Raw genomic sequence first — 23,051 nt, forward strand, 5'->3', positions numbered from 1 at the left:
AAAGAGGGGGAGGCCTTCAAGGAGATGGATTGATACGGTGGCACGGTGGCTGTAATGATGGGCTCAAGTATAGCAGGGATTGTGGGGCTGGCGCGGGATTAGGCAGTGTTTCGTTCTGCTGTGCATGGGGTCGCTATGAGTCGGAAACGACTCGACGGCACTTAACAACAACAACAACAGTGACCATAATCTCCTACCCACCTTTGAGTATCTTCTACCACAGGCCAGGGCCCTTTAGGCATAAGAGCTCATTAAATCCTCACAAAAGTCATGGAAAATGGGGATTCCGTATTTTACAAAGGAGAGGACTGGATCTCAGGGAAGTATCTTGCCCACAGTCACACACTCAATGGTGGAGCTAAGATTCAAAGCCAGGTCTGTCTGACCCAAGTGCTATTCCATCACCTATGTCCCCGCCCCACACACACACACACACACCTCCCACCACCACCACTCAGTCATGTAACTTATTCATTTTTCCCATGGCTCCCTCCCTGGAGAAAAAGCCCAAGATGATATTAGAATCATAACAGAATGCTGAAGAGCATCAGGGTGTTACAGAAAGAGCACTGGACTAGGAATCAGCTGGTTCGCATTAGGGGAAGTGCTACCACTATCTGGCTGAATTTGAGTACTTCACAAGCTCTCTTGGCTGTATTTTCCGTATGTGGATAAAGTCGTGGTTAGTCAGTCATTATGTGTTCTTTCCAGCTCTAAAATACTCTTCTGAATTATTCATTCTTTAACAGGACCTTAGAGAGGACAATGTTCAATCCAAAGGAATGACTTCCTAATTGTGGGGTTTCTGGCTCAATAAAAAGGAGCTCTGGTGGTGTAGTGGATAAGGCATTTGTCTGCTAACCAGAAGGTCAGTGGTTCAAACCCACCACCTGCTCCATGGAAGAAAGATAGTACTATTTACTTCCATAAAGATTTACAGCCTCAGAAACCCAATTGGGGTTGCTATGAGTTGGAATCAACTTGATGGCAGTGAGTTTGGTTGTGTTGTTTGTTTGTTTGTTTGTTTGGCTTAAAAAATTGAACAGAGAGTCTTCCTTACAGCCCCTCAAAATCACACCACAAACATGAGCAATTTCTCCTCTGATTTAATTGCGATGACATTCCCTTAACATGTCTGGTATCTATAAATTTTTCATTTATAATGCCCTTTTTCAAATACATTTCATTTTGATATAAGCAACTATTACACAGATAAAGAAACTTCAGTCTCAGATGTTTGCTAACTTGGTCCACTTCATAGAGCTAGTCCAGCTACCTACTGGACTGTCAAGCTGTCAAGCTGATTCCAACCCATAGTCATGTATGTCACAGTGGAACATACACCATAAGGAGCACCCCCAAAGGTATGCCCCTATGTTATAATTTTACACTTGAATCCAGAGACCTTGCACCATAAGCTAACAAACTGTTAGCTATCACTGTCATCATCATTATCCACAGCAATCTCATTTGAGTGCATAATAAACCAAAGCCACTGCCATCAAGTCAATTCCAACTCATAGTGACCATTTTGGACAGAGTAAAACTGCCCCATAGGGTCTCTAAGGCTGTAAATCTTTACAGAACCTGACTGCCTCATCTTTCTCCTGCAGAATGGCTGGTGGATTCAAGCCAACATTTTGGTTAGCATCGGAATACTTTAACCAATACATCACCAGACCTCCTAAGCACATAATAAACCAAAACAACCAAACTCACTGCCATCAAGTCAATTCCAACTCATAGCTACCCCCATTGGGTTTCCAAGGCTGTAAATCTTTATGGAAACAGATTGCCTTATCTTCCTTCCACAGAGCAGCTAGCGCGTTCGAACCATTGACTTTTTGTTTATTAGCCAAATGCCTTAAACACTACACCAGCTAAGCACATAATAAAAAGACACCAATAAATAGTTGTTGAAGCAATTAATAAAGGATGCTCATGCCATTTCAACACACACACACACACACACACACATACACACACAACTACAGGGAAGATCAGCTCTGCTTCAAGACATGCTCAAGTAACATTCATGTGTGTACACACATGACCTCCCCATAATTTTCTACCCCATATCAGCTCCTGTGGAGATCTGATGACATAGTGGTTAATGCATTTGGCTTCTAACCAAAAGGTCAGTGGTTTGAACCAACCAGCCACTCCACTAAAGAAAGATGAGGTAGTCTGCTTCAGTAAAGATTTACAGCCTTGGAAATCCTATGGGGCAGTTCTACTCTGTCCTAAAGGGTCACTATGAGTCAGAATCAACTCAGTGGCAGTGGGTTTTATATCAGCTCCTGAAAAAGGCAAACTGATGGGCCCCCATTTCCTGCACAGACATGATTTTCTCAGCAGCCCCCTGTCTAGCATGGCAATCATGCTTGGGTGAGGCAGGGGGAGCATCAAGGAACCACAGCTTTTCTCCACTGCCTGCCTACATTGAGTTACAGAGTGTGACAAGGGTGTTTCATATAATATAATCAACTCTGCCCCCCCACCCCATTTCTTTAAAAATTTATAAGTGCATAAGAAAGAAAAGAAAACACAAAACAAAACCAGAAGAGGGAAAAGGCAATCTTGAAATGAATTCAGCTGCAGAAGCTTATGTTCCTGCAGGCATAGTAGATATTAATAATTCAACAAAATATTACAGTAATTACTGTACTTCGCAATATCACAACAGTGCACTTTAATACAACTCCTACCAATCTCCCTGCAACTGCCATTAATAAATAAAACACACTCCCCTATATTAAATTTGTTGTTTAAGAGCTAAATATTTTATCAGAACTAATATATTTTAAATAATCAGTCAAGACATGAAAATCCCTGGTCCCACATTTCTGCCCCCCATAAATGAAATTCCATCTTCACAGCTAGAGCAGAAAGTGACTTCAACTCTATCAAGAATGCACTGAGTGTCAGGGCTTGAAGGCCCCTATTGACTATGCAGAGGCATTCAACTGTGTGGATCATAACAAATTACGAACAACACTGCAAAGAATAGGAATTCTAGAACACTTAATTGTGCTCATCAGGAACCTGTACATAGACCAGGAGGCAGCTGTTTGAACAGAACAAGAGGATACTGCATGGTTTAAAATCAGGAAACGTGTGCATCAGGGTTGTATCTTTCACCACACTTATTCAATCTGTGTGCTGAGCAAATAAACCGAGAAGCTGGATTATACGAAGAACGCAGCATCAGGATTGGAAGAAGACTCATTAACAGCCTGCAATACACACATGACACATTCTTGCTTGCTGAAAGTGAAGAGAACTTGAAGTACTTACTGATGAAGATCGAAGACTATAGCCTTCAGTATGGATTACACCTCAACATAAAGAAAACAAAAATCCTCACAACTGGACCAATAAGCAATATCATGATAAATGGAGAAAAGATTGAACTTGTCAAGGATTCCATTTTACTAGGATCTATAATCCATGTCCATGGAAGCAGCAGTCAAGAAATCAAACGAAATACTGCATTGGGCAAATCTGCTGCAAAAGACCTCTTTAAAGCGTTAAAGAGCAAAGACGTCACTTTGAAGACTAAGGTGCACCTGACCCAAGCCTTCGTATTTTCAGTAGGCTTATTATGATTGTGAAAGATGGACAATGAATAATGGAAGTCCAAAAAAGAATTGATGCATTTGAATTCTGGTGCTGGCAAAGAACACTGAATACACCATGGACTGCCAGAATGAACAAATCCTGGATGACACATCTTAGAAGAAGTACAGTCTGAACGCTCCTTGAAAATAAGAATGGTCAAGCTTTGTCTCTCATACTTTTGTCATGTTATCAGGAGGGCCAAGTCCTTGGAGAAGGATATCATGCTTGGTAAAGTAGAAGGTTGGTGAAAAAACAACAACAAAAAAGAAGACCTACAACAAGATGGCTTATCATAGTGGCTACCAGCAATGGGCTTGAGCATAGGAACAATTTGTGAGGATGGTGCAGGACCGAGCAGTGTCTTGTTCTGTTGTACATCGGGTTGCTGTGAGTCAGAACCAACTCGATGGCATGTAACAACATTGGAAGAATGGAGACCCACTCAGCTCAAATTCTCTGCTGCAATTAACTAGGTAGCTGGAAAGAAAGTGAGAAGGAAAGAGAAGGGGAAAGAGAATTCTTCTGGACTATAAGTCCAGTCTACCTCATTCAGCTCCAGGAAAAGAAGCCATGAATTCAACTAGAGCTAAGTGGCAAGAAACTACAGAAAACATGCAACTAAGTAGCCCTGAGTTGTGCGAGCAGTTAATGCACTCGGCTGCTAACTGAAAGGTTGGAAATTCAAGTCCACTCACAGAGGTGCATCAAGTCCACTCACAGAGGCCTGGCGATCTACTTCCAAAAAATTCACCCTTGAAAACTCCATGGAATGCATTTCTACTTTGACACACATGGGTCACCATGAATCGGAGCCCACTGGACAGAAACAGGTTACTGGTTAAGTAGCGCTGGGTATGTAGAAGGTTTTGAAATGTAGTGAAGCCTCACTCTGTACTGTAACTATTGTTGTTGTTGTTATGTGCCGTCAAGTCAGCCCCAACTCATAGTGACCCCTCCTTGGGTTTCTGAGGCAGTATCACTACAGAAGTAGATTGTTCAACCTTCCTTCCAAGGAGGAGCTGGTGGTTTTGAACTGCCAGACTTCTGGTTAGCAGTCAAATGCCTTAGAATTGATGCATTTGAATTCTGGTGCTGGCAAAGAATACTGAATACACCATGGACTGCCAGAATGAACAAATCTTGGATGATATGTCTTAGAAGAAGTACAGTCTGAATGCTCCTTGAAAATAAGAATGGCCAAACTTTGTCTCTCATACTTGGGTCATGTTATCAGGAGGGATAAATCATTGGAGAAGGATACCATGCTTGGTAAAGTACAAGGTTGGTGAAAGAAAAAAAAGAAGACCTACAACAAGATGGACTAATAATAGTGGCTACCAGAACTCCTACTGTAACTATGCTCCCACAAATCTGCCATACCCAATCTGTCCCTAAGTTCTGCTGTACCAGTTGGCTTTTGCTATGAAGATATTACAGAACATATCACCCAAATCTCACTCATTTATTCTCACAACAATCATTTAGGTGGCTCTTACTGTCACAGCTGAGCTCAGCTGGGTGGTTCTGGTGCTCATGCTGATCTAGGCTGAGCATGCCTACCAGTAGCCTAGCCTGGGCAAGCTCCTTCTCCTGGTCACTGCCAAGTTGCAAGACAGTAGGTGGAAACACATAATGTCTCCTAATAACTAAGTTGAGAACTAGCACACTGATACCTCTTCTACTGTAAAAAAAAATACAAGTCCCAAGACCAAGCCAAAGTAGGGATGGAAAAGGAGGCCACACTCACAGAGACAAGGCACTGCCAAGGCCCAACACAATGAGAGTTCCAGGGAGGAGTGAAGAATTGAGGCCAGTGACACAATCATCCACACCTGCAATGGCTCCTTGTCACCCAACCCACTGCCACCACCAGAGACCATCCTGCTTAGCTACAGCATCGTTCTGTTCCTTGGGCTCCTACCATCCATCCTTTTGTTTCTCCAGTCCACAGGGCAGCTACAGTGATGGTTTTTGTAAAGCAAATTTAATTACATCACTCTATTATTTTAAGCCTTCCCTTGGTTTCCACTTCACTCTTAGGGTAAAGAACAGGCTCCTTCTCCTAGACCTATAAGGCCCAGCCTGGTCCTACCTATGCTCACCTGTCTAGCTTTATCTCTAAGCAGCCCTCCAGCCTGCAAGCCCTCTGCTCCAGGGACACTTGCCTTCTTTCGGTCCCTTTCGACACTTTGCTCCGTTGTGCCACAGAAGCTGTGTGCTCACAACATGCTGCCTTCTCTTCTGCTTTTAATTGACCCTCAGCATCTCTGAGATCTCAGCTCATCTTCTCCTTTCTCTCTGCCCTCCCTAAATTCAATGTTCCTCGTATAATCTCTGATAGGATCATGTACCTCTCTTTCAAAGCACTGCTCACCACTATCTTCCCAGTGCTTGCCAGTGCCTGGAAAATAGAGAAAACCCAATCCACAAATATTGGCTGAATTACTGATGAATACTGATAAAGTTTTAAAAAGCTTTCTAAATTTTAAAAAATAATAATAAGAGGCAGCTAAAATTACTTGCTGGTTGAGGTGAAGGTGAAGGTGTTCAGATAATAAGTGTCAGTGGCAAATTACTCTGCAGAGTTATTTATAAATCTATCACACCACACTGCTAATTTTGTGTAAATCTGGTTGTGATGCATCAGATCTCCTTAATAGGGTGTGATTCACGAATTTCAACAGGCCAAAGGTGTCCCATCCTATGCCTCTCCTTTCTTGACCTTGAGTGGGAGGGGAAACGCATATAATACAAAAATATCAGATGATGCAAGCCCAGAAAGTAATCTACATACGTCAAAGATCCAAGGGAAATTTTATTTTTACCATGGATTTCTATGTCCAGATGAACCATTAAGCCAATGGGAGAGTAAAATAAATTTTTGGACATGCCAAGAATAAAACAAAGTATCTCCCATGCACCGGGTGACCATATTATCTGTTAGCCACGCCAAGATCTTTTGATAGTTAAAAAGAATCTATTCAGTGAATTGTACATGCAAAAATGTCAAAATAGGAAATGTTTTGCAATGCATATTTTAACCACAATTTTTATAAAAACTTAGTTGAGATAATTTTAAAAGAAAGAAAAAGAATCTATTAATATTTATGTCAGATACAAACGAAGACTTTACCATGGACCCTCTGAAAAAATTACTTGAGGATCTATCATAGCAAAATGAAAAGCAATCCAAGAAAAAAGACACAGAATTCAAGGGACAGAGGTACCACCCCATTTGACACCAAGAAATAATTAACCTAATATCACATCTAACTTGTGGTGAGATGGGATTCCATCATTTTATGCAATTTTAAACTTTACAGATAAGGAGATTGAATCCCAGAAAATTCAAACAATCTGAAGCACACTAAATGAATTCCTGAATGAAACAATGAATGAGTTTATACCAGCTTGGGATAAGTCCAAATCCATACATGCTTGAAATAAGCATCTTCCAATTTTTTTCAGACCCTCTCCTTACAAACACAACCATTAAGAGTAGAATAAATAGACATCCCAAGATGACAGCTGGGATCCGGCCTAGAAACAAATCAATACAAATCAGCATATCCAGTAATTATACAGGTAGAAATCTGGAATATCTGAGTAATAGTGAAAAAGAAGGAATACTGGTGGCACAGTGAGCAAGCACTCAGCTGCTAACTGAAAGGTCAGCATTTCAAAGCCGCCAGCCTCTTCATGGGAGAATGATGTGGCGATCTGCTACTGTAAAGATGTATAGCCTTGGAAAATCTAAAAGAAAATTCTACTCCGTCCAATAGGGTCGCTGTAAGTCGAAATTGACTCAATGGCAATGAGTTTCCATTCCAGTTTTATGATGGAAAAACAGATGTTTCTTCTGTCTAGGGCAATAAAGAAATTAATAAGACAATTAGGATATTTTAATAAAACAGGAAAATAAAGCAATTACAAACTCAAGGAAAAACAAAAAGCTGTACAAGAAAGTTACAGTTCAAACCAATATGGTAAAATTTTCAGCTACTGCCAAAATATAATGTATTTGACCTCAACGCTCAGGACACTCCTTATCCAGCAGCACAAGTTTAATGACACAGGACTACCTCTACTTCCAGTCATGTGCCCGGATTTTGTTATAGATAGTAAAAACAATCATCACGTCCTACATATTTTTATTAGTTTTCACTCACTATGGTCTTCACTACATTCAATGTATTTCCTTCCTAAGTATGCTCAAATTAGCCTATATTCTATGCTCTCTCACATGGTTCTCAATAATACTTTTGTAATCTGTGTTTCCCACACACAAGACTTCAAGCTTTGGGGATACCCAGTCTGTGTCACACACTTTCTTGAACATTCCATATCACATAGTACAGGCACTCCCCAAATACTTTATGTTATCTGAAAGGAATAGGGCAGAGCCATCAATACAGGTCAAGGCCTAAAACAAATGTTTTTATAAACATCCAAATTACACTCTCATCTGAGAATTGTATTATATCAGACATGACTTGAAATAAATTGTCCATCATGCCTGGAACAAGAATCTTAGCACTTTTAATACTTTGATAATTGTGCTAAAAGAAGTGCTTCATTCGTACTAGTATAAGGTAGAAGTTGGGAGCTGTACGTGGTCCTAGACCTGCTGTCAAAGGAGCTCCAGCTACCTAAGGAATAAAGGAAAGGTAAGTAAACCAACACCTTGAACTCATACTGCCTACTGTTCTTTTAAAAATCTTTCCATAGGCAGCTTCTCGTTGCTTAATTGTGACATAAAGAGAGTAAATAGGACTATCCCCATTTGACACCAAGAAATGATTAACCTAACAGCACATCTAATCTGTGGTGAGATGGGCTTCCATCATGTTATGCAATTTTCAAGTGTACAGATAAGGAGAATGAATCCCAGAAAATTCAAACAATCTAAAACACACTAAATGAATTACTGAATGAATGAATTTATACCAGCTTGGGATAAGTCCAAATCCATGCATGCTTGAAAGAAGCATCTTCCAATGTTTTTTAGACCCTCTCCTTACAAACACAACCATTCATTTTTTTTTTTTTTTAATCTCTTGTACATAGATACATACGCTACTACACCTTGAAGGGTCTTGATTCCATTACACCTAAGAATCAGGTTTGTTAAAGACAATTAAACTAATGTGAATCAAGTACAGATGAAGAGATCCCTGCCCCTAGACCAATATCCTTCCAAAAATATCTATGACCCTCATTGAGAGGTAACTTACACAAAGGAAGACACCAACTGTGACCTCAGCTGTCCCCTGACAAAACTCTAACTACATCTAAGAAAAAAGAACTCATACCCCATTCTCAAGCAGGACTTTACCTGCCAGCAGGTAAAGGTTCCAATTCTCAGGTGACTTTGTGCCATTATGCAGACCAAGCACATGCCCAGGGGTTAGGTAGGAAGGCTCTAAAAATGACAGTGAAAAAACAAATTTGGAGGTATATGTCCCTTCTTGGAAGCTCCAACCCTATGTTTCTACCACTCACTACAATTCTGGACTGGGCTCCTTTCTTCTGGAATATTCCAACTCAAATGGAGCATCTTCTCAGAACCAGCCAGGGTCAGTTATTCCATCTTCCTCTCCACACTTAGCTCTTACCACAGCAGGGCGCAAAGCAGGATTCCATGAGCACTGAAACAATTCCTGACTAGGAAATAACTGAGGTAGCTTCATTTTGGTTCCTCCAAAAACACACCCTGGAACAAAGACTTGAATGCAAGTAGTTTATCTGGAAGTAAGTTCCAGAAAATACTGATAGAGAAAGGGAAAAGTGAGATAGGGATGGAAAGCTAAAACAAGGAAGCTGCTGGGACTTAATGTCACTGTGGAACCCTAAAGACTGTGTAGAAAGCAAGGCTCAGAGGCATTCCTCCCAAGGTCAAGGGAGCTGGAGGTGTTCATCCACAAATTCCCACCAGTCATTGGAAGCCATCTGCCCCTGGCACTTCAGCCTGCCCCTTGTGTGGCCAAAGTAAGGTCCAGTGATCAAAAAAAGCCCTCAAGCAGTCACTGGTGCTAGCAGTCAGGCTTATGTGCGTGGAAATGCTAAGGGTCAGGGGGATATGGGCAGAGTACCAACAGAGCTGCTGCACAGAACAGTCAACCTACCCCATTCTTCATTTAGGCGGATCATGAGAACTAACATTCTTACCCAATGTGATAGCCTATGATGTTAGAGCCTTTATATTCATTCTCTCTAAACAATCCTCCAAATTAGGTATTATCCCCATTTTACAACCAATGCTAACTAAAGCTCAGAGACTTATTCAAGGTCACTGTTGCTTAGGGACCTTCTAATATGAGAAAAGAAGTATCAGACTTTAAGGGATTTCTAATCAATCGTTAGCTTGCAAGTTTGAACAACACTGAAAAAGTATAGTTGGATATGCAACTCTTGTACTTCTAGAAGATACCCTCTTCTCCCACCACCACCTTGAAACACAAGCTTCTCTACATCCCCAGTTCCATGGTCTCAAATTCCTACCAGCAGGAAAGTTCCCCCACTACGTGTAACCACATTCCTATACAGTAGCTTAAGCAACTCTTCTAGCTCTGGAAAAATGCTCAACTCAGTAATTTGTTCTCCATCTCCCACTGAGAATGTATTTGACAAAGGGAAAGTTCATTTTTCCTGTAGCATCATGATCTTTAACCTGATTCTAACCATCTGGATGAGAACCCACTTATCTCACCATGTCGTGGTTGCTAGGTGCCATAGCATTGATTCTGACACACGGCAACCCCATGTGACAGAGTAGAATGGCCTCACAGGGTTTTCTAGGCTGTAATCTTTATGGGAACTGATCACCAGGCCTTTCTTCCACAAAGCGCCTGTGTGGGTTTGAGCCACCAACTTTTCAGTTAGCAGTCACACTCTTAACCACTGTGCCACCAGGGCTCCTTTAGGTGCCAAAAAGGCTTTTGAGAGGACTGACTCAGTCACGTGTGACTGAGAGAACTGGTGAGAGACAACTGTGATGTCCCAGGGGTACAAGCCCTGGGCCTGGGACAGCAAGAGCAGGGCAGACCTTTCCCATCTCCAAGACACTCATTCTTTACCCAAGCAGTTTTAAGTATTTAAGAAAGTATTCCATTCAACTCAAGAAGCATCTACTGACTGATCATCATGTATAAGAAAGTGAGGGGGACAGAAAGAGGGGAAGTGCAAAAGAATTGGGAAAGCCCAGATAAGCCTGAGCGTGACTTCTGGCTGAACATTTTTCTAGAGTCTTAGTTGCTCCATTAATGCATTGGGTATCTGACTGCAGAATGGACATAATCATGCAAGATATCCATTTGCATTTTTCAGTAGCGGCAGCCACATAATCAACTGCCCAGTACTGCACTGCCTTGTTGCCAATCCATAATTCATGCACAGGTCACAAACAACCCCTCACATAATGCACTTGCAAGCTTCCTCTTCTCATCTCCTTCAGAACAATTCTTCATGCAGCATTTTTTTTTTTTTTGGTTATTATTTCATGCTATTTATTTTCACTTCTTTTCCAAGGCAACACTCCCTCTAGTGTCTGTGTACGGATCTCAGGTTCCATTCTTGGTGCACAGGGTTCAGGCAAAAGGCAATTCAAGCCTTTAACTTGGTAAGTGTAGATCACCACAAAATAAGCAGAAGGTCAGAGCAGGATGAAAATTCTGAGAAAGAGGTGACAGGTGTTCTGCAGGCTGTTGCACTAGGGACGCTCCCATTTCACACCAAGCACAAAGACAGAACTAGGAGATCCAGAGGAGAAGCAAAATTAGAACATCACAGTCCGTCCCATAATTTTGATGTACATGAGTCTCTGGAACTATAGGCTCGACGTGCCAACCAGCACAGCAGCCAAGTGCTCTCCTATTATCTTAAAGCTGCACACATCACCCACATCCTTCGAGAAGACTTCCATGATTAGCTTGGAAGTGCAACAGAGATGTCCAAGCCAAGAGAGGCTACTCTTAGTTTTTCTGGATCCCTCAACTCTCCACTCAGTGAAAACCCTGAACAGATGTTCAACTCAGTAACTGTTTTCCATCTTCCCCAGAAGAAGATTTTGAAAAGGAAAAGTTCATTTCTTACGCAACAGTGTGATCGTTAACCTGACTCTCAGCAAAGAAGAACTGATGTCTTTGAACTGTGGTGTTGGTGAAGAATACTGCCTAAGGCACTTGACTGCTAACCAGAAGGCTTGTGGTTCAAACCCATCAACCGGTCCTCGGAAGGAAGGTTGGGCAATCTACTTCCATAGTGATACTGCCTCAGAAACCCAAGGAGGATTCGCTGTGAGTCGGGTCCAACTCAAGGGCACATAACAACAACAACAAACTAGAAGAATGAACAACTCTGTCTTGGAGGAAGGACAGCCAGAATACTCTTTAGAAGCAAGGATGGCAAGACTTTGTCTCATGTACTTTAGACATGTTATCAGGAAGGACCACTCCCTGGAGAAAGACATCATGCTTTCAAAAGTAGAGGGTCAGCGACAAAGAGGAAGCCCCTCAACATGCTGGACTAACACAGTGGCTGCCAAGATGGGTTCAAGCATGGCAGCACTTGTGAAGATGAAGCAGGACCAGGCAGCATTTTGTTGCTATGAGTGGGAACCGACTAACAGCATCCATCAACAACAAACCAACAACCTTCTGATTCTAACCATTTCCATTAGGAATTTTGAGCATGAGTGTCAGGAAGCCAGGTACCCCGTCATTTACATCTATCATCTTTCACACTCTACCAGAGCCCTAAACACAAACTGTATCACCAAGACTTGTCTGATTGAGAACATGAACTATGGGAGGGAGTTGAAATAAACATCTGACCGAGAAATAGGTTTTAGCACAAGCTCTGCTACTGGCTCACTGGCAAACATTGGGCAGTACCTCCTCCTTTTGCTTCAATGTTTCTGTCTGAAAATGACTATAAAACAATAACAAAAAAAAAAAAAAAAAAACCTATTCACATATTTGGAAGGATTACTACAGACCAGTCACTTCTTTAAGCACTTGAACAATACAACAATACTCATTTAATCCTTATAACAGCCCAAAGTGAAAAATATTGTTATTACCTTCCTTTTCACAGGTGAAAAAATGGCAAAGAAAGGGTAATAATCTGCCCAACATTACGCAGCTATTAAGAGACTGGGCCAGGATTTGAACCCAGGCACCTGGCTCCAAAACCATACTACTGACCATTTACAATACAGCCTTATTCCATGCTCCTAGTCTATGTCTGTTCTCCACAGATCCTAAAAAGGACTGGTTCATGAAGAAATTGCTCCACAAGCATTTCATACAAGTCATATTATTATCCCAGGCTAAATAATCACACAATACATAAACTATGATAAGCCTTGATTATCCTATGTAGCTTTACTTCTCATTTTTCCTCTAAAAGTTTTCTTCCAGTGTGTGCCCAGTAACAGACTTCTAGTTAGCAATGGACAGTTTTACTGACCAATAGCCCTGAATAGCTGTCCCTAAGGTGCTTTGGGTCCCTCTTCTCTCAACTCTGAAAGGATGGTTTCCTCTCCTCCCCAGCATGGAGTTAATAGCAGAAAGCTGTTTTTTAAAATCCTGAAATTCTTAGACTCCATTGCTTTTTCCAAATTTACTATAGCACATTTATTAGCGTACTATAAAGAACAGCATTTCCATAAATAATTCAATCCAAACTACAGTGTTCAAAATAAATGAGCAAAATGTTCTTGGTGATGCAACCAGGCTTGATTCACTCACTAACTCAAATAATGAGGTGACTCACAAAAGGCCCCATTAACAACAGTTAGTGAGATACCACTCGCCCAACATCTAAGAGCGTTTTATTTATTGCTGGCAGTCACTGGGATGGGAGGCCAGAGCAAAAAACAGCCCTAGAGCTGGAGGGAGGACTATGCCTACATCTCTCTCTGGACTTGCATATATGCATCGTTGGCCTCAGCCATCTTGCCCACTAAAGGGGCAGCATGCTACCCGACCTGAATGAAAGCAATGAAGTCCTCTGAGAAGGAAAATGCTCTGTAAAGCCACAGTGAAAAAATGGAGATGACTATCAAAAACCAAACCCAACTCACTGCCACTGAGTGGATTCTGAATCACAGTGACCCTGTAAGACAGAGAACTGCCCCATAAGGTATATCTAAGGATAAAAATCTTTACAGAAGCAGACAGTCTCATTTTTCTACCATAGAGCAGCTGAGGAATTCAAACTCCTGACCTTCCATATAGAAGCTGAGCACTTTTACTGCTGTACCACCAGGGCACCTTAGGAGATGAATAGGGGGTAGCTATTTAGAGAGAAAAGGACAGTAGGGGTTCAAGCTGTAGGGCACCATGTTTCTGTCTGAGCAGCACATCTGTCCTCTCGATAGGGAGTGATTTGATGAAGGCAATTCCCAAGTTCACTTCCAGCCTTGACATCCTGTGAGTCTCTGATGCCCCTAGTATCTCCCACAGTGATCCTCTCTCCTCTGAGCTCATAGCCTGAAACCATCACTTGACAATTAGCCACATATCACCCCGTGGCATCTGTCTTGTTGTCATGTGTTATTTAACTTTACAGAAGAGCAATCTTACATCCAGCATACATTGTGAGGACCTGGAGGCAAGTGCTATGTTATTCTTGCTTCCTGCCCCTCCATCCATCCCTACTAAGCCCACAGTGCCCAGAACAATGCCACACACATAGGAAACACTCAGCCAAAGGCTGAATCTGATCACTGAGGTACACAGGAAGAAGCTAGGATCATTAATCCTTCCTTCTATCCTTCTTCCAGGTTGGTTTTCTGCCTCCAAATTTGCCTCTAAATCTTATGTTAAAATCATATATGAAATAAACCAGGTATATAAATCCAATCCCATTAAGAGACCATGTTAGCCTATACATCATCTTAAGGCAAAAACAATCTCCCACCCCAACTCCCACAGTTACAGCACTGCCCTGCTCAGAAAATCACTGCAGTATGTATGTACTTAGACGTGTGCCAAGCACTTGCTATAAACCATGGGACATACATTAGAGCAGCAGGACATACATTTTGTTTCAGTCGAAACATTCACAAAATCATACATGATTAAAATAATCGAGGACTAAAGGGAAGATGATCATATGTGTGGTGCAGTCAGTAAGTTCCATAAATGATTCGGAAAAAGGGAAGTAAGTGTTGGCTAGAGAGTTTCTAAGGAAGGTTTCATAGAGCCACTGTGTTTGAATCTTGAACTGAACTTGGAATAATGGGTACATTCCAACAGAGGAAGAAGGGTACACAAATGGAGGAGGAGATCCCCAGAGTAAAGGCTTGGAGTCAAGAAGGAGCTTAGGATAACGAAAAGGCTGCTGGGGCTAAAATGAGGCAGTTGATTAGAGAACAACGCTGAAACAGACTGATCCATGCACGGTGAAGGGCTGTAAATGCCAGAAAAAAGAATCCCAAAGGCCAAAGGTACAGAAGCTAGACGCAGACATACTGGATGAACTGCTCCTGGTTACAGAAGCTGTCAAGTTATAGGTCATCTATTAGCGCAGTGCCTAAGGCATCTCACTGCTAACCAGAAGGTTGGTAGCTCAAACCCACCAGCCACTCTGAGCAAGTGTTGTTGTGGTTATAAAGATTTACAGCCTCGGAAATCCAATGGGGGTCACTATGAGCTGGAATCGACTCAATGGCAGTGAGTTTGGTGGTTTTTTGTTTGTTTTTTAAATATCCCAGGGGCAAGGGTTTCTAATTTCCTCTGCAGCATCTATTCAGTGAGACGTGGGACTGCCATTCATTCACTGACTTAATCAACCATTACTGAGTACCACTTACATGTAAGGCAAAGTTCCCAATCTCTACCAAGATGGAGCACCATTTCACCTTCCTCTCAGTCACCGTGACATTAAGGGGAAAATCATGGTTAGCCAAATTCAGTTCATGCCACAGTATGAGTCCTACTTCCTAAAAGTGGCCCACTGAGCACTGACATTCCGTATTTTCCATTCTCCCCCCACGAGACCATTTTGCTCCCAAATTTGCTGAAAAATAACCTTTTGACATTTGTTCCCTTCAAGGTAGTACCTTGTAAGGGAAATGTCTCAAGCCAGCCAAGAGGCCAAAAGGAGAGATAACACAAGAATTCAACAGGTGAGTTAAGCCACCAGGCCTCAGCTGATTTGGCCAATCTGCTCCCGGCCTTGGATAAACCACTGGCCTTTGGATAAATCTTCCTATCTTGGCCTCTCCAGCCTTGTCACACTCCTCTGCTCCTTAAGGGATGATCCAGGGCCCACAGATCATCCAGTTCCCAAATTCCTCCAGTTACAATAGCAGGTTTACACAGACTAGGGAAAAGGCTCTGGTAGCATAGTGCCTAAGGCACTTGACTGCTCACCAGAAGCCTGGCGGTTCAAACCCACCAGCCACTCCTCGGAAGGAAGGTTGGGCAATCCTACTTCTGTAGTGATATTGCCTCCGAAACCCAAGGAGGGGTCGCTATGAGTCGGGCCGACTCGACAGCAAAACAACAACAACAACAGGGAAAAGGCCGTGTCCCCTTCTGCATCCGGAGCCTTCTGGCCACCAATCCCCTCCATCCCCTTCAATCCAACACAATTGGAAAAACTACTTCCAGGCATTCCTTCTTTGCCAACTACAAAGCAAATTCCATCCACTGCATCTCTGAGATCATTAAATCTGTCCTCCCAATTAAGAAGTTTGCAACTTCTGCTCACCTTGGAAATCACTGCAGAAACTAAGAAACAAATCACACCCTGTACCACCAAGCCATCAGAAGAAACTCGGAGCAGACAAATAGCCTGTGCCCAACCCCCTCCCCTCTTCACACTCCCCACCCTGCCTGGCTGACAGTGACCTGGGGCAATTAGTCCTGTCATGTCCCCCTACATTTCCCAGCTACAGCTCAACTGAGATGGCTCCCCTTGTAATATTAATTAAAAACAGATTCTTGTTGGCAAACCCCTGAAGAATGGCTTCTGTGGCAGGCTTCTTTATTAAGCCTCCGAGAAGGCAAAATGCATTAAGATATTGTGACAAGGGGGCTGTGAGCAGGGACGATGAAGGCTAGGCAATCCAGCCAAGAGCTATTTGAAAAATCTGCTTGGGAGCCACAATTAGATGCTCCAGTGAGTGAAATACAATTAATCTGAGCAAATCTGTCACTATTTTGCACATTAGGAGTAAATATTTTAGAACACAGTCCAGCTGAATTAGTTAAGGGTATGAAATCCTGCCTGGAAGAATCTGTATGTTCCCTGTACCAGCGAGCTCAGGGGAGGGTGATTGGAAAGGGACCTGGAATTATCAGTAACTTCACGTTTCTCTTAATGAAGGTGTAGTGTTAGGCACATTAATTGGAAACAGAACTACCCAGTCAATCCAACCAGGAACACTGCAGGGGCTGCAGCCTGCGTATCCTGCTGCCACTGACAGTGAGCTGCTGGGAGGGATGGTGCCCAATCCAAGAGAGGCTGCAGCATTCTCACCCCTGAGAAGAAATAAAGGGTTAATCCAAGAAGGAGGGCACATCTGGAGAAGGGCTGTGCCTTCCCAACTTTCCACTCTCCAGAGGCACTTGCCAAATCACTGAGCAAGCAGGGGGCTTCTTCCTTCATCCAAAGGAGAGGGAAGGATGATGTGTTTTTCTGTTTCCCTGTGAGCTATGGGGACCGATCTCCCTCTAGATGTTTGTGAAATACTCTCTAACCCATTAATCACCAGGAGCCCTGCTGGAGACAACAGGAGAGAATGAACAACAAACCCCTCCACCAGAACAGAGTTCCCAAGGCCAAGTTCCCACATCTACCACCCCAAACACCTGGCAGGACAATCATGGTCAGAGGAGGGGCCCAGATCCCATCACCCTCCAGATTCTTTCTGGCTCATGCCTGTTGCACACCTTCTGCTTCCCAAGTCATCCCACCCCAGTCCTGGGGCCAAAGCAAATACTTGGCCCAAGCCTTGAACAAGGACCTCCTCCTGCCTGCTAAACCCCTTGGCCACATGCTGGGCACCTGGGTCGAAGTGGAGACCCCTTTCTTATATGTCTGGCTCCTGCATCCCAGACTGCAAAGTCTCTCATTTGGAATTCAGTTTGTGGCTACAGGGGGTAACTGAAAGTTGTCCCCAAAATAAAACTCATGTCAAGTAATGGAGTTCACCAATGGCACTTGGAAGGAGAGCCAGTAAAAGGCAATGTGTTATAAATGAAAGTGGTGGCCATCCTGGAGAAGGGTGCGTTTAACACTTTGGAAGCCAGATGGAAGTTTGGAAGAGACTTTAGAAGATGGAAGTATCTCCATCAAAAGAGCCTGGTGCCAGGCCCCAGGCTCTCTGCCTGTGAGGTCATCTTCCTCCACTTTGAAAGCAATGGTGAAGGGACATCCTGAAGGTTTAGCATCCCCATCATTCCTCACCTGGCTTTTATTTATAGCACCCTCTTTTTCTACTCTCAGGAAAAGAGAAGTGGAGAAAGAACATTACACCATTACACAGCTGGGTAATAGTGCTGGAAGTGGCTCCCAGCTACTCTCCCAGGAGTGCCAGGGGCCATTTAGCATGCTTCCCTACCTTCCTTAAAAAGGAGCACAGATCTGACATTCAGTGACAACTCTGGCAATAGTAGTGCCTACAAACATGCCCAAAAGAGGCAGGTCCAGTCCAGGAGCTAAAGAGAAAGTCCCTCTGTGGTCCAAGAAGGAGCAACAGGATGGGAGAGCTGCTTGCTCTTTGCTTGGGCACCAAGACTGGCCAAGAGCAAAACCCAAAAGCCCCCTCTGCTGTTGGTGGGTCACTGGAATCTCAGCCACTAAAGGTGGGGCAATCTACTTCCGTAGTGATACTGCCTCGGAAACCCAAGGAGGGGTCTCTATGAGTTGAGTCCAACTCCAGGGCACATAACAACAATAACAACAAGGACTCCAACTTCAGCAGGTCCACTCTCCTGGTCCCTTTTGGCCCTCTTCTGCCTGAAGATCCATTTCCCAAGGAACACTTCCTCTGCTGCACAACTGTAATCACAAATTGAATCCCAAATGACAGGAAAGACCGCGCACATTTAACAAGTATTTGCAGAAAACAATTTCTCTAAAGCCCTATCTTCGGGGGCTTTGTCAATACACACACACACACAAAGAAAATGATCCTTAAAAGAAAAAATGAAACATGAGAAAACTCTCCAGGCACAGTGAATTTATACTGCCCAAATATAACAGCATTAAAGCCCCAGAGATGTGAGGACATCATCCCGTCCTCCTAGGGAAACATTTATTTCCACACTTCTGATCCATGCTCTTACTGAAGCAAGAATACACATATACACATACACTTCCTAATAATCAAACTGAAATGAACTTGTGATTCACAACTCCTGCTGTCAGAGAATCGTCCCTCTCTCCCCCACCCCAATCAGACACACACATCCAAGTCCTCTGGAGACGTGGAAGTCTTGAGTCACCCATCCTCATCCCGGCAAAGGCACACGTGTCCACTGCTGAACCCCAGATCTCTCCAGCCAGACTCCATGGGGTCTTCACTGGGGGCAGATGGACCCAAACTGCACACATCCTTGGAACGTGGCCTCTGTTACCCAGGCTGTGCTGCGCACACCTTGTTGTGTATCATTACGAACCAGGAAAACTGCACTTGGGTGATGCTATAGTGCTGAGCTCTGTGGACTCCTAGCAGCCCGGTTATTCACCACCGGTTATTCACCTATGACAACCCTCACCCTTCCAGATCCTGCTAAAGCAAAAATTTCCCAGGAAAATCTTTCCAGATGTCGATCATGAAGGCAAATACATGGGGTGGGGAGGGTGTTCCCACCCAATGAGTTCCCCAAAGCTGTCTGTACAGATGTCCATCACCCTTGACTGGGGCCCAGACTATCCGACGCGGGATTTTGCTCGGGTCCCAAAAAAATTTTGCATGGCTGCCTGAAGTGGGGGCCGTGCAAGGGAGAATGGGAGGGGGACCGACCGAGATCATGGAAGTCCCCTTCCCGCCCAGGAGCCCGCCCCCACTCCGCCTTTCCTCGGCTTGGCTGCACAACTCTGGGTGCTGGCGAGGTGGGGAAGCCCCTCGGGGCAAGCAAGCTCTGCGGGCCGCTGCAGCTGCCCAGGCAGCGACGCTCCCCCGGAGCCGGAGCCCCAGCCGCCACCTCTAGGTACACCAGAGTCCAGGGTAACTGGGCGGCGGGGAGACCGGGCTGGAGAGATGCGCAGAATGAACAGGGACCCAACTCTACTGGTGTGGAGTCGTTTGTGGCGCAGGACGCGGTGGTGCAGGCGCGAGTTTTATCATCAGCGACTGAGGTGTGCTCGTGCAAGTGTGAAGGCGAGGGCTGCGGAGAAGGGCTGAATTTCTCTTCACGCTTTAAACTTTTTAGTGCCTCATCTATAGCTTTCCACAAACTGCCTGGGCTGGGAGAGGGACCCCGGGTACCTGATGGCCAATGCCAGGGCCGGCTTGGCCCAGCCCCTCGGTAGGGCTGGGGAACCGTGCGCCTGCAGCTGTGAGCAGCGACCTCCCAGAGGATAGGAGTCTGGGAGTCCGAGTGGCCTCGATCCCTAGGTTCCCTCTGACGTGATGGCGGGGGTGAGGGAAGCCCAGGCCCTGGCGCCTCATTCCCCAAATGAGTCCGCACCCTCACCCACGACGACAACCACCTACTGCCCAACAGGAAAACTCTCTCCGCCGAGTAAGAGCGAGCGGGCACAGCTCCCACACGCCTCTCATCTGGAAAGCTGCCCTGCCTCCTCTCCGTTCTGGTGGCCCCAGTCCGAGGGTCTCCGGTAAACAAATGCACACATCATCTACAACAAACTCTGCGAACCTGTTGGGGGCGCGGGGGGGTGGGGAGCCAGAGGAACCTGTTCTTTCCAAAAGTCTAGGCGCCCCCCTTGCTCCCATCCCCACCATTCACAAGACAGGCCGCCAAATGAGTACTCACGCTGCTGTTGTGTCCGGACCAGTGCACCATGGCTTGGTTGTGGGCCGCGTCCCCGGTCAGCGCGAAAGAGGTGCTGGGTAGCCGGAGCTCTTCGGCCGCCGCACCTGCTGCCCGTGGAGCCTTCCCCTCGTCCCGAAGCCCCTTGTCCACAGTGCGGCTGGCTCTAGAACCTTCGGCCGGGGCAGCGGCCCAGGCGTCCCCGCTCTCCAGGGTGCTGGGCGGCTGCGCGCGGCGACTCCTCCTCGCGCCACCGGGCTTGCTAGGAGCCGGGATGCCCTGGCCCCACCAAGCGCCCGTTGCCGGCATCCTCCCGGCTTTGCCTCGCTTCTCGCCGCCGCCTGGCTTGGGGAGCAGCTCTGGTCCGGACCGTTGCCTTAGCGTGGCGCCTCTCCGCGCGGTCGCCTGCTCTTCCGGCCACTGGATTGGCACTGCCCGCGGCGCTAGAGGAGGTAACGCCGGTGGCCACGAAGCCGGGGCCGCGGGGCGCCCGGGACCGCCTGCCGCGCCCCAAGTGATCTCGGCCCCTGCTAAAACCCACGTTGACAGGAGCAGGAGCCCGGTCCGGGCGAAGGGCGCCCCCGGCCAGCCTGCGGGGCGCTCCGTGCGCGTTGCCTCCATCCCGCTGCGGCTGCCTTGGCTCGGGCTGCCGAGTGTGTGGCGCCCGCCGAGATGCGGGTCCGGCGCGGGGGGTGTGCGCGCGCCGGAGAGCCAGCGAGCAAGTGTGTCGGGGGGAGTGGGGAGGGGACGGCGGGGAAAGGCGGCTCCGGCTGGCGCGCCTCGCCGCTCCGCTCCACGCTCCCCGCGTCTCGCCCGCTCGCGCTCTCGTCCAGAGGGGATTTCCACAACCCGAGGAAAATTAGTAAATGCCCCTTCGGCTCTCCTTTCCTTAAATTAAGAACACCATAAGCTCCTTCAGAAATGTTTCAAAAAGATATGCCCAGAGATAATTAGAAAATCCTCTTAAGAAGATGAAAATCAAGCCAGATCCAGGAGGAGGAGCTGGAAACCGACCCCAATCCCGAGTCTCCAAAATCCAGCCTCCAATCTGCTCTTGGTGAAGAGTTAGGAGCCACTGCACGCCGCATTTGGGGGCTACACTTCGGGCCTGTTGTGGGGGGCGGAAAATGGCACGGGGAGGGAGTTCGGAAGACGAGGGGTAGTAAAGTGTTTTCAGCGCCAACAGATCGCGCTAGGGAGCCAAGGGGCTACCCAGAGCCTCGGCGCGGCGAGGCAGCGAGCGGGAGCCCAGGCCGGGATGAAGCCAGGACTCGGCTCGCACTCCCTGGTCCGCCCCAACCCACGCCCCCCGCGGCCGGCGCCCCCATCCGGTGCGGGGGCGAGAGGAGTGCGTGCGTGCGCGTGCGTGCGCGCAGGCGGGCGGGGTGAGGCGAGGAGTGCGCCTGGGAGGGCGCCAGGGGGTGGGGTACCTGGCTGAGAGTGCGGGGACGCGCAGCTACGTGCGTGTGCGTTTGCACGCGCGTGTGAGTGTTAATGTGAGCGATGGGAAGAGGGGGTCTCGCGCAGATCGCGCACAAGCTTGTTTGCATTTCTCTGATCCTGCAAGTCGTCGGAAAGGCAAAATTGAGAGGAAGGCAGAGAGCGCTGGACCGCCCTCTCCTCCTGGCGCCCCAACATTTACCGCGTCCCAGCGCTCCGGGGTTTACCCAGGTTATTCCCTAGGAAAGAGTAGGGGAGGGAGGCGCCAGCCATGGGGTCTGGGGCTCTCCTTGGGACCGGCCGAAGCTGGGGAGGAAGAGTAGTGGCGCTCGCCTGCTTCCACCTGGGAAGGCCCAGCCCCCATCTTCCCGCCTGGGACTCTCATAGCTGTTTCCGAGCTAGCGCAGTTGTTTTTCCAAAGTATTAAAGGCTAATTAGAAGGAACCCGGCCCTGGCTGCAGGAGCGTAGCTGGGGTGCTTGGCATGGCAGGGAAGCTTCGTCCCGTTGGAAGACCGAGACTTCGGGCAGGCTGGAGAGAGTAGAGCTAAACCCCCCGTTTACAAGCCCCGAGTGTGTAGTGCCTCCAGCCACCTCCCAGAAGCTCCCGGGATTTCTAGTCCGGGAAGCGCGGAGTTGGAGAAGGGCTTAGAGGAGAAGCCTGGGAAGGAGGGAGGGGGCTTGGCCTCCAGACCCTTCCCTTCCATTTCAGGATTCCACGAAGAGTTCCTTGTGGGAGATGGTTAAGACGGCGAGAGCGAGGAAAACGCGGAAGATGGAGTGGGAAAGGTGGGATGAGTTAAGAGAAGGGAACGGAGAGGAAGTTGAGCAAGAGAAAGGGGGAAGACGGAGAGTTATAGCTGAGGCGCGAGAGAACTGTGCGAAAGGAAAGAGAGGCGCACTAGCTCCTGGGAAGGACCAAGAGGTTGGAGGAGGCGCCGGGGAACCTGAGCGGGCGGAGGGAGGGCGAGAACAGAGGTTCCCCGAGCCCCACCGCTTGAACGTGGTTTCCACTGGGAGCTAAAATGGAAATTGCAAAC

The 23,051-nt window shown here is 46.4% G+C and overlaps 1 protein-coding gene across 1 annotated transcript in view; it reads right to left on the reverse strand.

Moving 5' to 3' along the window:
* Positions 1–21,194, reverse strand: part of SORCS3 (sortilin related VPS10 domain containing receptor 3) — an 830,399-nt gene extending 809,205 nt beyond the window's left edge. The window contains exon 1 of the mRNA XM_007939862.2: positions 20,577–21,194. Within this exon, the coding sequence (XP_007938053.1) occupies positions 20,577–21,194 (618 nt within the window). The remainder of the gene's footprint in view (positions 1–20,576) is intronic.
* Between the last annotated feature and the right edge of the window lie 1,857 nt (positions 21,195–23,051).

The sequence above is a fragment of the Orycteropus afer genome, unplaced genomic scaffold (assembly GCF_000298275.1).
Source record: "Orycteropus afer afer isolate SDZICR_OR568_19922 unplaced genomic scaffold, OryAfe1.0 scaffold00064, whole genome shotgun sequence".
NCBI lineage: Eukaryota > Metazoa > Chordata > Mammalia > Tubulidentata > Orycteropodidae > Orycteropus > Orycteropus afer.